Below are 15,384 nucleotides of genomic sequence, written 5' to 3'. Positions count from 1 at the left end.
CAACACAGAATACAAAGTGTACACTCACTGTATATTTTTATTATAAATATTTGCACTGTAAACCTTATAAAAGAAATAGTATTTTTGAATTCACCTCATACAAGTACTGTAGTATAATCTCTTTATCGCGAAAGTGCAATTTAGAAATGTAGGGTTTTTTGTTACATAACTGCACTCAAAAATAAAACCATGTAAAACTTTAGCGCCTATAAGTCCACTCAGTCCTACTTCTTGTTCAGCCGATCACTAAGACAAACAAGTTTGTTTACGTTTACAGGAGATAATGCTGCCCCCTTCTTATCTACAATGTCACCTGAAAGAGAGAACAGGTGTTCGCATGGCAATTTTGTAGCCGGCATTGCAAAGTATTTATGTGCCAGATATGCTAAACATTGGTATGTCCCTTCATGCTTCGGCCACCATTCCAGAGGACATGCTTCCATGTTGATGATGATCATTAATAAAATAATGTGTTGTTTAGTCACAAATTTAAACTCCTTGGGGGAGAATTGCATGTCTTTGCTCTGTTTTACTTGCATTCTGCCATATATTTCATGTTCTAGCAATCTCAGATGATGACCCAGCACGTTGTTCATTTCAAGAACACTTTCACTGCAGATCTGACAAAAGTCTAAAAATCTCACATTGGTACCTTCTTTAAGATAGTTACAGCATTCGACCCAAGGTTTAAGAATCTGAAGAGCCTTCCAAAATCTTAGAGGGACGAGGTGTGGAGCATGCTTTCAGAAGGAAACTTCAGAACCCAAACCACCAAAAAGGAAAATCAGCCTTCTGCTGATGGCATCTGACTCAGATGATGAAAATGAACATGCGTTGGTTTGTACTGATTTGGATTGTTATCGAGCAGAACCCGTCATCAGCATGGACACGTCCTCTGGAATGGTGGTTGAAGCATGAAGGGACATATGAATCTTTAGCACATCTGGCAGGTAAATATCTTGTGACACCAGCTACAACAGTGCCATGCGAATGCCTGTTCTCATTTTCAGGTGACATTGTAAATAAGAAGTGGCCAATATTATCTCCCAAAAATGTAAACAAATTTGTTTGAGCAATTGACTGAACAAGAAATAGGACTGAGTAGACTTGTAGGCTCTAAAGTTTTACATTGTTTTATTTTTGAATGCAGTTTTTTGTACATAATTCTACATTTGTAAGTTCAACTTTCATGATAAAGAGATTGCACTACTGTACTTGTATTAGGTGAATTGAAAAATACTATTTCTTTTGGTTTTTACAGTGCATATATTCGTAATAAAAAATAAATACAAAGTGAGGAGTGTACACTTTGTATTCGGTGTTGTAATTGAAATCAATATATTTGAAAATGTAGAAAACATCCAAAAATATTTAAATAAATGGTTCTATTATTGCTTAACAGTGCAATTAATCGCAACTAATTTTTTAAATTGCTTTACAGCCCTAATTAAAAATGATTTGATCTTTTCCAAAAACGAAAGGAACTTTACTGTGATCTTCTGAGCCTCTAACCTCAAAAGTAAAACCACATGAATTGCCATAGTAGATCTCACCAATGATCCCTCTAGTACAGAGGACCAGTGTATTTGGCTTCTTGTTTCTCTTTGAAAGTTTGAAGTTGGCAGTGATAGAGGCCACCTGATCTAGCAAACTTGATTATGGTAACAACAATCACAAATGAGGTGGTTTTTTTTTTTGTTATATTTCTTTTACATATACTACATATATGTAGGCCCTGATCTTGCAATCAGATCTATGTAGGCAAACCATTATGCCTATATGGACCGGGTTTGCCAAACTTGGGCCAGATAGCATGAGACTATGAGTAAAATTTCAAAAGTACCTAAGTGAAAACTGGATTTAGGTTCCAAAGTCACGTAGGATAAAGTTTTCAAAAGCACCTGTGCCTCTCCAAATTGCTTGTAGTCGAATAGCCTAATCGTGTAAACACCGAAGTAACTTTATTAAGGTGAGTAGATCTGTTGAAATAGAGAAGACAAAGGGTGTGGGAAAGGGATGCAGAGTGGTCGCAGTGATTGATAGTTAAACATTGTGTTAGTTCCATGGTCTGAGTGGGTTGAGCTTTTGTTTAAAAAAAAAAAAAGTATTAAGGGGCTGAGGGGAGGATTAAGGGAAAGAGAAAGGAAGGATGAGGAGTGCTGAGGAGGAAGGAAAGAGGACACCCTGAAAAACAATGACAGTGAGGGAGAGGGGTAGAGGTCAGAGCAAATACCAATCAGTGGGTAGGCCACAAATTCTAGACATTACTTTCTAAGCTCTTTCCACACAGATTCAAACAGTGCTTCATTGGGTCACACTCAAGTGGTCTTCTGAACCATAAGTAGGGTTGCCAACTTCCAACTGCTGAATACCGAACATCCTCACTCCCCTCTCCTAAGGCCCCACTCCCCATTCACTCCCCCCCGCCCCCACTGTTGCTTGCTCTCCACTCCCCCCCTCTCCTGGGAGGCTCCTGCAGAGCCAGGCTGGAAGGAGTTGATGTGGAGCCTGCCCAGTCAGGGCACAGCAAGGCAGGGAGTGGGTTGGACCCTGGAGTGAGGGGCTGTGGCAATTGGGGCACGGCGGGGGTCGGTCCCTGTAGCGAGGGGTTAGGGCTGGGCCAATCGGGGCACAGCAGGGGTCTGTCCCCAGAGCAAGGGGACCAGGGAGGGAGGGGTCATTTCCCGTAGTGAGGGGCCAGGGCAATTGGGGCACAGCAGTGGTCCGTCCCTGGAGCAAGGGACTGGGGCATGGTGGGGCAGAAGGGGGAGGCAGACAAGAATGAAGGGGGGAAAAGAGCAGCTAACTCTACAAAATATTTAGGATGTCAGTAATGATAACTTCTGAGACACACACCATTTTGTTTTTCAGGAATGTACATCTTTAGGACGTTAGTGGAAGAATATTATTTTTCAGTTAATCTGATATTTTTCAGTAAACATGTCCAATAACAAATAATGTTAGATCATGCTCAACATCTTCTAAATATTTCACCACTTGGACATACAAGATGTTTCCAGAGTAGCTATGAATGGGGGTAGGGACTTGTGAGGGGAGAGGAAATTTTCTGAAGTTAATTTGCGTAATGCAGAGGGCACGCCCCTCCCACTTCATAAGTTCTCTGTTATGCCTTTTGCCTAATTATACCCATATTTAAAACAGTTAGTTTAGCTACCTCTTATCAGATTTGTCTATCAAGCTTCTTTTATTCTCAGAGGTATCCGAGATAGGGTGGGTATTCCCACCTGGCTTTATTCATTGTTATGTACCGTTTTGGAGCTTTGTATGTACACATAGTTTATTAATTATTTTACAGTAATTTGGATGCTAGACTCCTGATGCTGTTTCTAATGAAACATTAGGACTAGATAACAACATTGATAAAACTAAACACTGTTGAAAGGTAGTTAATAAAACCCTGGTTTCTTCTCAACCACCACCCACACAAAAGCACACTTTTGTCTAATATAACTGCGGCAGGTTGGATCACAGAAGCCCCTTTGGGACTGCCACCTGATGTGCCTAGATTACCTCTGAGCCTGTTTTCCCTACCAGCTTGGGACTTCAGTGCCTTGTCTTATTTGAGCCAGACATGCTTGCCTGCTGCAAACACAGATCCAAGTCTGAACCACATGCCTCACAAACTGCAGGCTTAACTGAAAACAGTTTAAGAAGTGCTACTGTCTTCAGCACTCAGATACCCAACTCCCAATGGGGTCCAAACCCCAAATAAATCCATTTTACCCTGTATAAAGCTTATAAAGAACTCATAAATTGTTCGCCCTCTGGAACACTGATGGAGAGAGATGCACAGCTGTTTGTTCCCCCAGGTATTAATACATACTCTGGGTTAATTAATAAGTAAAAAAGTTATTTTATTAAATACAAAAAGTAGGATTTAAGTGGTTCCAAGTAATAACAGACAGAACAAAGTAAATTACCAAATAAAATAAAACATGCAAGTCTACGCCTAATACAGTAGGAAACTAAATGCAGGTAAATCTCACCCTCAGAAATGTTCCGATAAGCTTCTTTGGCAAACTAGCCTCCTTCTTGTCTGGGTCCAGCAATCACTCTCACCCTGTAGTTACTGTCCGTTGTTCCAGTTTCTTTCAGGCATCTCTTTGGGGTGGAGAAGCTATCTCTTGAGCCAGCTGAAGACAAAATGGAGGGATTTCCAGGGGCTTAAATAGATTTTCTCTTGTGGGTGGAGACCCCTCTCTCCCCTTGTGTAGAATCCAGCTACAAAATGGAGTTTTGGAGTCACGTGGGCAAGTCATATGTCCATGCATGACTCAGTTTTCTACAGGACATTCCCAGGAAAGCTCAGATATGGATTGGCATCTATAGAGGTCCATTCTTAACCAAGTACTCCCAATTACTTGAATAACCCCTTCACAATATGTTGACCAAATCTGCCTTAAGTGCTTTCTACAGCAAACGCTTTAAATACAAGCATAGAGCCAACGCTCATAACTTCAGATATAAAAATGATACATGCATACAAATAAAATGAGTACATGCAGAAGAACATAATCTTTGCAAAGATATGTTTTATGGCATATCTAGCATAAAACATATTCCAGTTATGTCATATTTACACTCATAAGCCTATTTCTATAAAGCATTATGGGGTGCAACATCACAATAACATTGTAACTTTCCTAGGCTAATCTTGCCCAACTATTGAGTGATTCTCGGGATCGAAATAAGCACCTGGGAGAAGAAATTAAACAACTTCAACAAAGACTGGGAGAAGTACAAGGAGACAACAAGGTACTGGAAACTCATTTTCTTTAATAAGAAGACTACATGTAATGTGTAAACTGGACTAGAGACAAGCTCCTCAGAAAAATTGAATGAAGCAATATTTTGCTCTTTTTTTATTCATAAGTTTCTAGAATATTGAGGTTACACAAATACTCAGAACAGTGGAACAAAAACAGCCTACACAGGATACTAGTAACCTAGGTTCCTTGGATATGATATTTTTTGTGCGTGCTATATTTGTTCTGTTTTCTTTGAGTATTTATTGTGGATCCTGCTTTGGGTTAATCACCACTAGCTTCTGCTGTTTTATATGCTGTTCCCATTTGTAAATATATTTGGATAAGCATTTAATCTTTCCTTGGTTATGTGATATTTTTAAGCATCTAATGCAATAATGTAGAATTTCAGTATATGATTAAACAAGAAGGCGTTATTTGTATATTTTTCTATCCAAAAAACATAGACCCAAGTGGTCTTGAAATACATATTTTGTTTTGAATTTTAAGTAATCATCCTGCTAATTATCTTTACATAACCAATTAATTTTATTACCAAGTTTAGCAATGTATATGGAACATTGCTCAAAATCTGCTGTTCAGTATTACTCAAACTCCTGTTGTCTGTTAATTGAAATATATAAGCTCAAGCTAAATGTGTATACCTCTCGAGCTGGAGCTGTGTACAAAAGTATACACACAAATCAAACTAGTGAAAGGTTGGGCTTGAAACAGGTGGCGGGGAGAAAAAGATAAGGACTAAAAACTAGTGAGGCTTATGGGAAGCAGAATAAAAATTACACAAAGGCCTCAATCCCATACTGGAGTATCTCTGTGCTCAGCGGAGCACCGCTCGAGTAGCTTGCAGGACTGGGGCCCAAGTGCTGGCTTAAACACAGTTTTTATACCATTATAACTGTATCTGTTCAGAAACTGATGAAGTGATGCAGTTATATTGGTATAAAGGTGCTTATACCAGCTACTGTAGCTTATTCTGATAAACGTATGTAAATATTTTTGCTTCGTTTCCTTTCGCTCTTGTTCTCCATCCCTTGTCTCCATTTTCTTTGCTTCCTTTTGTGTTCTGTTTTCTTTCATGATTTCTCCCCGTATATCGTTGGAAACTAACTTTTATTTTTTAAGAGTATCCTGTCTCCAGTTCTCTCCTTTGCAGAGGAAGGATGGTCCAGTGGTTAGGGCACAAGCCTAGGACATGGGAAACCCAGGCTCAATTTCTTCCTCCAACATAAATTGCCTTTGTGACGTCAGGCAAATCACTTAGCTGCTCTGTGCTTCAGTTCCTCTTCTGTAAAATGGGGATAATAATATTACTGCCGTACCTTACACTGGTTTTGGTTTATAGATAAAGCTACTCTGATATTATGGTGACAGTGTATTGTCAGACTTCCCTTTTATCTGTGTTCTCCTCTCCCCCCCTCTTTTTTAATGTTCCCCTGCACCCCTTTCCCATTTTTGTCAAAGGTGCTGCTCAGAAAAAGTGTGTACTAATGCAAATTCTGAGTCCTGTCAAGGAACAGTAAGATGTCAGCCAAAAATAAATATATTGGATCAGATGGCTATTGAAAGACCGTGCCATGGAGAAAAAAAGATTAACAAATTCTCTCCACTTTATTCCACTTCTTCTGTTCATAACATGAAGACACAGAAAACCAAAAATCAGAGTTCTTGCCAGAAATGGCTCATGATCTAGCTGCCCCACTGAGGCTACATTGTGGCATTCAAGGTGATCTGTAGAGGAGGATAAATAGGCATTATTCATAATTATTTCTTGTATAGTGCTTTTTATCAGTAGATCTCAAAGCTAGTCACAATCTTTGATATACTTATCCTCATAACACTCCAGGGATGTAGAGAAAGCATCTCCATTTCACAGACTGGGATGTGTGGTACAGAGAGACCCAAGGTCACACAGGAAGTCCACAGCAGAGCAGGGAACTGAACCCGAGTCTTCTACATCCTAAACTAGTGCCCTCAACACTTGGACCATCCTTCCTCAGAAAAATAAGTTGAGTAAACACTTTGTTTTCTTCCTGAGGACTAGAGGATGCTGAAGTGCTTTTTTTAAAATATATTTTTTAAAAATCTACTTTTTAGAAACCTTAATTGTTATAAATTTGAGGAACATGAAGTCTTGGCTTCCCTTTTGCTGCAAGGTCTCCTTGGAGGACTAGCAAACTGGAGTAGGAGCTTTCATAGTCTTTAGTGTAAAGTAATTGAGGCTCTGACTCGAACAAAGACAATTTTCCTCCCAGCAGTTTTTTTTTGTTTAAACTTATAACTCAAATGCCTAGCAATCTGACTATTTCTGTTCAATTGCTCTGATTTCCTTTTTTGGGTATTTATGATGTGATAATGCTGTTCATTCTCCATTTGTTTGTAGACTCTTTGGGGGGAGGGGGGGGGGAGAGAGTAGGCCAGAACTGAATTTCTAATATAATATGTAGTAAAAGCAACACCCCTCTTCCCCGTCCCCCAGCTCCATGTTTTTCTCTGCTGCTCTCCTTTAAGCCCTATCCTGATGTTGGGGGCAATGCAGAATCTTACAATGCCAGACCTTATGCCTCAGGCAGACAATGCCTCCTGTAGCCCTGGGGAGCTCAGCCATTTGCCCACAGTAGAGAGGTGAGGCATACCTTGCCCTCTGCTTGACCAGCGTTGCTGGGACTACTACTACACCCCCTCCCAGGTCCACTTTCCTAGACTACTAGTTCCTGTAATGGCACAGTCCCTGGCGATTTCTACTGCTCAGAGCACAAGGTCATTGTGTCTGGCCTGTATGCAGGAAGTGCTTGTGTCCTTTCCCTTCCTCGTGCACCCATGCATGGATGTGTTAAATATGGTCCTGTCTGTAGAAAAGAACAGTGTGTTTTAGTCACTGAGAATGAATGTGTGTAATATGCTCTGTTTAGCAATCTGAAACCTAGCTCCAGTTGCCCCCATCCCCCACAAGCTTTATTATTGGGAGCCAAGCCCCCCCCCTCCACCCTCCCACACACACACTCTTACTCTCTCTCTTATATATAAAAATATAAATATAAATAAAATGTTTTGTGGCAAACTAATTGTTTCGTAGTCCTTTTAACCACAGATATCAATGGAATTAATGCCACAATTGTACCTATTCTGTCAAATTATTTTTCTTAATGCTATGGCTTTGGTAGCGGTAAATCCAGTTTCTGCAGTTTGAGCAGCCTTTGCCCTGACTTCTCCCTGCAGGTCAATTTGCCATTGAATAACCATCTTTGTGATGCCTGTACTCTCACATAATGGGCTAGACTCATTTTGGTGACCCTCATGTCCTTCAGTAAACTGAACAACGCAGCAAGGGATGCATCAAAAATGGTGTAGTAACCAACCCATTACCAAAAAACAAGGGGAATTTCACCAGGCATTAACTTTATCCAAGATCTTAGAACACAGCTAGTCTTCACTCGTCTAAGTGATGCACAGAGTTTATTTTGGGGCCAGGTTGCAGTCTTTGAATTGTCTAACAGGAGTTGTGGTCTCCCCAAGAGACTGAAAGCTGGGAGTCTATGCCAGGGGTTCTGAACCTTTTTCTTTCTGAGGCCCCCTCAACACGCTATAAAAACACCACGGCCCAGCTGTGCCACACCTGTTTTTCTGCATATAAAAGCCTGGGCCGGCGTTAAGGAGCAGCAAGCAGGGCAATTGCCTGGGGGCCCCCGCGAAACTACACTGTTCAGACTTCGGCTTCCACCCTAGTTGGTGGGGCTCAGGGTGCAGGCTTCAACCCCATGTGGTGGGGTTTCGGCTTTCTACCCTGGGTCACAGTGAGTCTAATGCTGGCCCTGCTTGGCGGCCCCCCGGAAATGTGCTTGCAGCCCCCCAAGGGGCCTTGGACCCCTGGTTGAGAACCACTGCTGTATGCCATATTTTACTGTCTCCTAGCTTTGGTGGCAGAAATTCTGGGATTGTTCTCCTGAGCTGGCAGCAGAATTAACTCATCATTGCAGTACTGATAAAATACGGTGTGTACAAAAACAACGAATTACAATAATTTCTTCTTACATTTTTATACTGCCACTTTTCTCTCTTCATTTTTTCCAAAGCGAAGGAGGGCAACGGTCGACGTCAACTTTATTTCTGGCAAAGGATGAGCAAGCAGCTGCTTTTGCAGCCAGTGAATCTGCTTCTGGATGAACAATTCTGCCTGTGCTTGAACATGCATGACTCATAAAGCCTGTCCCTCAATGACAAGAGTTTTGTAGAATTAAAAAAAAAACCTCTTTAAATATCACACAATGGCTCTGTTGAGAGAAGTGTGTTGATGGCCTGATTTTTTTTTTCTCAAATTGCATTAATGTTCACCAGTAGTAAGATACAACGGTTAATTGGGTTAGCAATGGGATTTTAACTGATGACCTTTGTACTTGTTATGGGAATTGTGGATTCTAGATGTTAAGTACATAATCAGTTAGACAAGAGCAAATTGCTTGTATTTGCCTTTTTTTAACTGGACTAATTTTCCCATTTATTCAGCTAGAACTCGAATGGCACAAACAGTAAAACATTTCCAAAAAGTCTCTTGAAAGATGTGTTGCTGCAACTAAAGAAATGCAGCTACAGTTACACTGTAGCATGCAAGTAACTGAGTTCTAAGAATACTTACTCTTATGGTTGATTACAATCTCTTATCAACTCTGACACATGAAAACTACCCTAGGTTTACCGGGTACTTGATTTTGAAACTCCTTTTCTATCCAGTGTTGGGACAGTGATACTTGGAGAATAAACCCTTAAACTGGGAGGGCCTCAAGAGATCACACTCGTGCCTTAAATAGAAATTGATTGGGGTGGAGGGGGGAGCTAGACGCTTCTAGAAGATGAGGTGACTGCCATCTCCTCCATAATTCCCACTCATAGACTCATAGACTCATAGACTTTAAGGTCAGAAGGGACCATTATGATCATCTGGTCTGACCTCCCGCATGATGCAGGCCACAAAGCCATCCCTACCCTTTCCCTTGACTCTGCTGTTAAAGTCCCCAAATACTCACGCAAGTCACTGGCAGAGAAATGATTTGCTGAGCTGCTAAGGGTATAGCTCAGTGATAGGACAATATGTTGTGTTGTGTCCAAAATAATTGCTACAGTTTTACTGACAATACATGAGACACAGTCATTGTCAAACTAAGTCTGTCCTGTGAAAACCTACTGTGTCAGAGGTCCCATCCCTGGGCCAAGCAGCCTGCTGTGGCTTGGAAGTCCTATACCTGAGCTTACCATTGACCAGAATTCCCTTACCCAAACTACTTGCCCAGTGTGAGACCTTTACCACAATTCAAGCTGCAGAATTGGTCCTCATTCCCAGCCTAGGTCACAGGCTATCTGGCAGAAGCAGTGTTATGAATTCTGGTGTTGAGTGCTGGCCGCTGCCTGCGTTGTTATCTAGAGTTGTTTTCATCAGGGTTAGGCTGGCCACTGCTGCTTCTGAGGGTAGGGGGGGCCTGGCCCAGGACCCCCCTGCTCCTCCGGCCCAGGGGGAGGCCCCTGACCCCCCTACTGCTCCTGGGTCAAGGCAGGGGCCCGGCCTGGGGCCCCACCACTCCTCCAGCACTGGGGGTGGTCCTTGGCCCCGCTGCTGCTCCTAGACCGCTGCTTCTGGACCACTGCTCCTGGGCAGTGCCCAAGACCAGTTGCCTGTGGCCTCTGGAGCAGCAGCCAGTCACAGGGCCACACCAGCTGCTCGGGCGGCCCTGGGGTCAGCTGCTGCAGCTGAAAAAGTCAGAGGTCCCAGAAAGTCACGGAATCTGACATCCGTGAAAGACTTGCAGCCTTAGCCATGGTGCCTAGAAGGCTCCGCCAGATAAACATGCCTGTGTTAACTGTGACAACTGCCTGCTGTGCAGAACTCACTTTTCACTTCATTTCTGTTCAGCACCTATAACAGTGAGGTCTGATTGAGGCACCCATCTTTATTTATTTTAACCCAAATGTTGGGTTAAAATAATAAAGGTCTATTTTATCATTTTTGCCTGATCCTAGCACAGTAGAGTGTGTTGCTAAATAATGGCATGCTGCACTCTGCTTTGTTTGGTGAAAGCCTGTTTGTTTAGTGTATGCTGAGCCTGTCAGGAACCACTGCCTCTGTTTAAAGTGCACTTCACTTCAAAATCTTCTGTGCTGGAAATATTTTTGGAGTCCTGCGGGGTCCTCTATTTGTATTAACCTATTCTGAGGAATAGGGCAACAAAATGAAGCTGAGTGGTTCCATTCTGAATGATAGTTCAATAAAAATACAGTGCCAGAGGGACGGAGTACAAACTTTATAATAAAAGGATAAAATATAGAATAAACCCTTTTTCTCCCTCCCCTTCCTTCGCTTTTCCCTCTAGCATAACATTAAAATGCTGACATTCCAAGAGTTACAAAGGGAAAAATCTTTACAGCAGGTGGTGCCACATCAGCAGACATGCAGGGTGCAGAGCTGGAGGGCTAGGCCTGCTTGGCCACACCTGCGGTCTGAGTTGCTGAATGTCTGAAGTGATCTGTCATTTAGGAATAAGATGTTAGATTTTAGGGGCACTTTGTGTTTAGGATTTCCCCTCCTTCCCTCCCCCCACATTTCATCAGTAAATAAGAACTGTGATTTGACTGGAACAAACTTTGCAACCTCTATTCATGCAAGTAGTATTTACTCAAGGCTGTAATCCAGGGTGCTGGAACTAGGGATGTGACAACACCCCCTGGTTTCATATGATTTCCATCCTATACAGGGTTTACAGTTTGCTTCAATGGCTCTCCGCACCCCCACTGTACAAATTGTTGCAGCACCACAGGCTGTTATTACATATTACACCCCAGCCCCTTCTTGGGGTGTGGGATGAGCATGGTTGAATGGCATTAACCAAGTTCTCCCTATCTAGTGCTGTGTGTGCTTTGGAGAGATCCTAAGCTGATACTTGCATTGAGCGGGGAGAGGTTCCCTGCCAGGGCCGGCTCTGACTTTTTTGCCGCCCCAGGCAAAAAAGCCTCCGGCCGCCGCCTCTCCCGCCCCCTCCCCCCCCCCGTGCGGCAGGGGAGGGCACTGGGGGCGGGGGGGGGGGGAGGGCGGCGAGCCCCGGCTGGGGCTCCACTCTCCCCGGTGGCCAGAGCAGGAGCGCCGCACCGCGCCGCCCCCCTCCAGGTGCCGCCCCAAGCACAAGCTTGGTAGGCTGGTGCCTGGAGCCGGCCCTGTTCCCTGCTCCCATTTTCTGAGCTTTCTGATCCTTATTTCATTTGTTACTTTTCTAACCAGTTGTAAGGTGAGATTCTATAATACAGTTTGGCTGTTAGCAATATGTGTTTCTCCCCTTTCATGTCTGTATGATCAGATGAAAGCTCTGACCCCATTCCTAAATCTGCTTGGTTTAAAAATATATATATATTTTTAAATTAGCCACTGGTATATTTTCCAGGAATAATTCAGAGTGTGCTCCTTACAATATAATCCACACGTTTTTTTTTTTTTAATTATGGGGAGGGGGAAATTCAGTTTGTCAAAAATAAAGCAGCCTGTGGACTATTATTTCACTGAGGAACTGTAAGTCACCCTTTGGAGCTTATCAGGAGAAGCTGTAGTAGCAGCACTTGTGTGGACTAAACAGGGGCTGCAGTGGAGAAGAGGAGCCTGTTTTTGATGGCCTACTGGCATCCTCTAAATACCTAAAATAGATGGAATATACAGTCTTCTTCTGTTTCAGAAGATTGATTTGCTAACTCTGAAATATAATGGTGCACATTAATTCCTTTATGCAGCTGAAAAATGGGAGGGAAGTCATGGGAATTCTCACTGCAGATTTCTGAAGCCTCTGTGGAAATCCCACAAATTGGGCTACTGGGATGTAGCACTTTTTCTGAACTGTGGAAAGTATAAACAATTCTAAATGATGCATGTTCTGCAGCCTGTACACTCTGTAGGCTGTTTATTTTACCCCCTTTTAATCCTTAAAATCTAATCCTCCCAGTAGCCTCTGTTTAACAGTAGTATTGAAAATGGTTGGATGTTAATTCAGGTCAGGCTTTGTTTAAAAAATAATGTTCTCTAGCCTTGAAAGATGCTGAAGATCTTACAGATTTTGTTTTGCATTTTAGCTAAATATTTTAACATCTTCCACTATTATTATGTTAATAGATATTTCAAAAAGATTTGTTTTCATGTTCATGTAAAAAAGCCCCATTCATTAAATCTTCATGCTAATTCTGCACAAAGGTTGCAACTGGATTTAGTTTAGGAGGTACATGTGTGGTGCTGGGCTAGTCACTGTACTTCTCTGTGCCACATTTTCTAATCTGTAAAATTAGAATAATAGTTATCATCCTTTGCAAACAGCTTTCAGATATAGGGGTGAAAAGCCTGATATAAAAGCAAGATATTTCTGGTAGTAAATAATTCTTAAAATTCAAAACATTGTCATTTCTGGAGAATGAGGATGGATCATATGTCCATGCTCACTTTAAACATATGCTCATATGTAAAATCCTTAAATTACTGCTAGAAGGCCTAATTTGGCTCTTTGAAGTCACTGGCCAAACACCCATCAATTTGAATGAGAATGGGATTGGGCTCATAGGTACAAAAGTGATCTCTTGTTAAATATGCCTGGTTGAGATTTGTGAGAGCTGGAAAGGCTCTCTGATAACAGATTCCCTATCTAGTGATACAATATACTCTGCTAATATTCTCTCAAGTGTTCAACCTGTGTTCTGTGGCTTATGAAGTCTTGGCATTTCTTGCAGCTCCTTAGAATGACAATAGCAAAACAAAGACTTGGAGATGAAGAAGTTGGGGCGCGCCACTTTGCAGCACACGAGCGTGAAGACCTTGTTCAGCAGCTGGAGAAAGCACGAGAACAAGTAATAACTAATGGGCGTTCAGTGAGAGATTGTTTTCACTGTTGGCAAAAGAACAAGTAAATTGCTATGCCTCTGCTGTGCTGTAATTGCTGTTACCTGGTTTGCAATGCAGATAGTGGTGTTGGTGGCAAGGAAGTATATACTCTGGTAGTATTTATTGTATAGATGTGTAAAGAGCATTCAGGGCACTTTATGCATTTACAAGGTATGCACCGGTATAGATCGAGGTGCTTCACCTCAGAAATTCATCCACCTCTAGGGTGGAATGTGACAGCTGTTGAGTAGCACATAGCAACAGTTTAGGATTGTCAGTGAAGAATCCCATATTTAATCAGAAATGTTAGAGGCACATAAGTCGACATGATACGAGATGCCCAAACTGAAATTTAGTCAGGGGACAGATTAATGTGTAAAAGTAGGTTGTTGTTTTTTTTTTTATTTTATTTTATTTCCACAATTGGGTAAAACTTCTGATTGATCCCTTTTCCAAAATTCCTTGTGTCTTTCACCAGGAAAGTGCTCCTTAACACTGCACTTAGTACTCACTGTGTATTGAATCACCAAGACTTCATGGTGTCTTCACTGATAATTGGTATCTCTCATCCCAGTTCTCATCTGGTTTACTCCTGCTTACTGTACTGAAGGCCTTCAAAAGCCTGCAAACACTTCAGTTGAAACAACTGAGTTTTAAGGACAGGTGTTAGAACAGTTTTTCTGCCTTATGTAGACAAGTTTTGTTCTTATAATTAGAAATGGGTCAAAACTTGAACCTTAAATATGAAACCCTTCGAATTGTGAGGGCTGCTGGGTTTTAAATTCTAATCCCAGGAGCTAAACCTGTCATTACAATCTTGGATCTGTGTCCAATCCAAAACCACCAAGGTCCCCTGCACCTCCTCCCCCCCATTCAGGTAAAACTGTAATTTCTTAAGAACAACTCATCTCACAAGAAAGCCTTATCTAGATTTTGCCTCACACTCTATGCTAGCCCAGACCTACTCTATACCCAAATGCTAGCTCTTTGGTCCCATGATACCAAGTTATAACCATGCTAGGAACCACTTGGCATACTTGTTGCTGACCTAGTTCTGACTATAGTATGAATAAGATCTTCCTTTGCTATTGTATTCCAAATGGTTTCTAAATATTTTGCAAGCTACTTCATTTTTAATTGCTGGACTTTGTTTTAACTTTAGTTTTAACAAAATAGAGAAAAATAGAGTAAACAATACTTTTAAAACAAAATTGTGTATGCATGATCAAAAGAGGAGAACAACAAATACAATCTTTATTTTCCTTTTTTTGCTCTCATTTTAAAAGGGAGGAAATAAAAGTGCAGAAAAAAGTGTAGCTCTATGAATTTGTCAGAAACTAAAGAAATTTTGTAGAAAGGCTATGATGCATCTCAACTTTTCTTACAGTGGTGTCTTCAGTGATATTATTGACAACAATTATAGGGAGCATCATAAATTAAAATATTGCTTGGGTCAGGGTGAATTCTAATTTCTTCTTTCCAGATATATTCAGTTAGCATGAGTAGAGATGTAGTGATCCACAAAGATTGGATCTAAACTTCTCTAAAGTTTTAAGGATGTTTGAATCTGGGGGGTTGGTTCAGTCTTCATATGCTGCCTTTTAGTATGCTTACGGCAACTTTTTGTTTTACTTTTATGGATTATCATAAATCTACTAACTGGCATTCTGAATCTGACCTTCTTCAGAAGTGAAGTACTTGCTACTC

At 41.5% G+C, this 15,384-nt stretch overlaps 1 protein-coding gene across 2 annotated transcripts in view; it reads left to right on the top strand.

The window, feature by feature from the left end:
- CCDC149 (coiled-coil domain containing 149) overlaps window positions 1–15,384 on the top strand; it is a 60,535-nt gene that overhangs the window by 20,273 nt on the left and 24,878 nt on the right. For both annotated transcript variants that reach the window (XM_054029448.1, XM_054029447.1), the window contains exons 4-5: window positions 4,669–4,776; window positions 13,527–13,643. In XM_054029448.1, the coding sequence (XP_053885423.1) occupies window positions 4,669–4,776; window positions 13,527–13,643 (225 nt within the window). The remainder of the gene's footprint in view (window positions 1–4,668; window positions 4,777–13,526; window positions 13,644–15,384) is intronic.

Source organism: Malaclemys terrapin, chromosome 5, assembly GCF_027887155.1.
Source record: "Malaclemys terrapin pileata isolate rMalTer1 chromosome 5, rMalTer1.hap1, whole genome shotgun sequence".
Lineage (NCBI taxonomy): Eukaryota > Metazoa > Chordata > Testudines > Emydidae > Malaclemys > Malaclemys terrapin.
The sequence above is the reverse complement of the archived record's forward strand: the minus strand, read 5'-3'. Positions and strand labels throughout refer to the sequence as shown.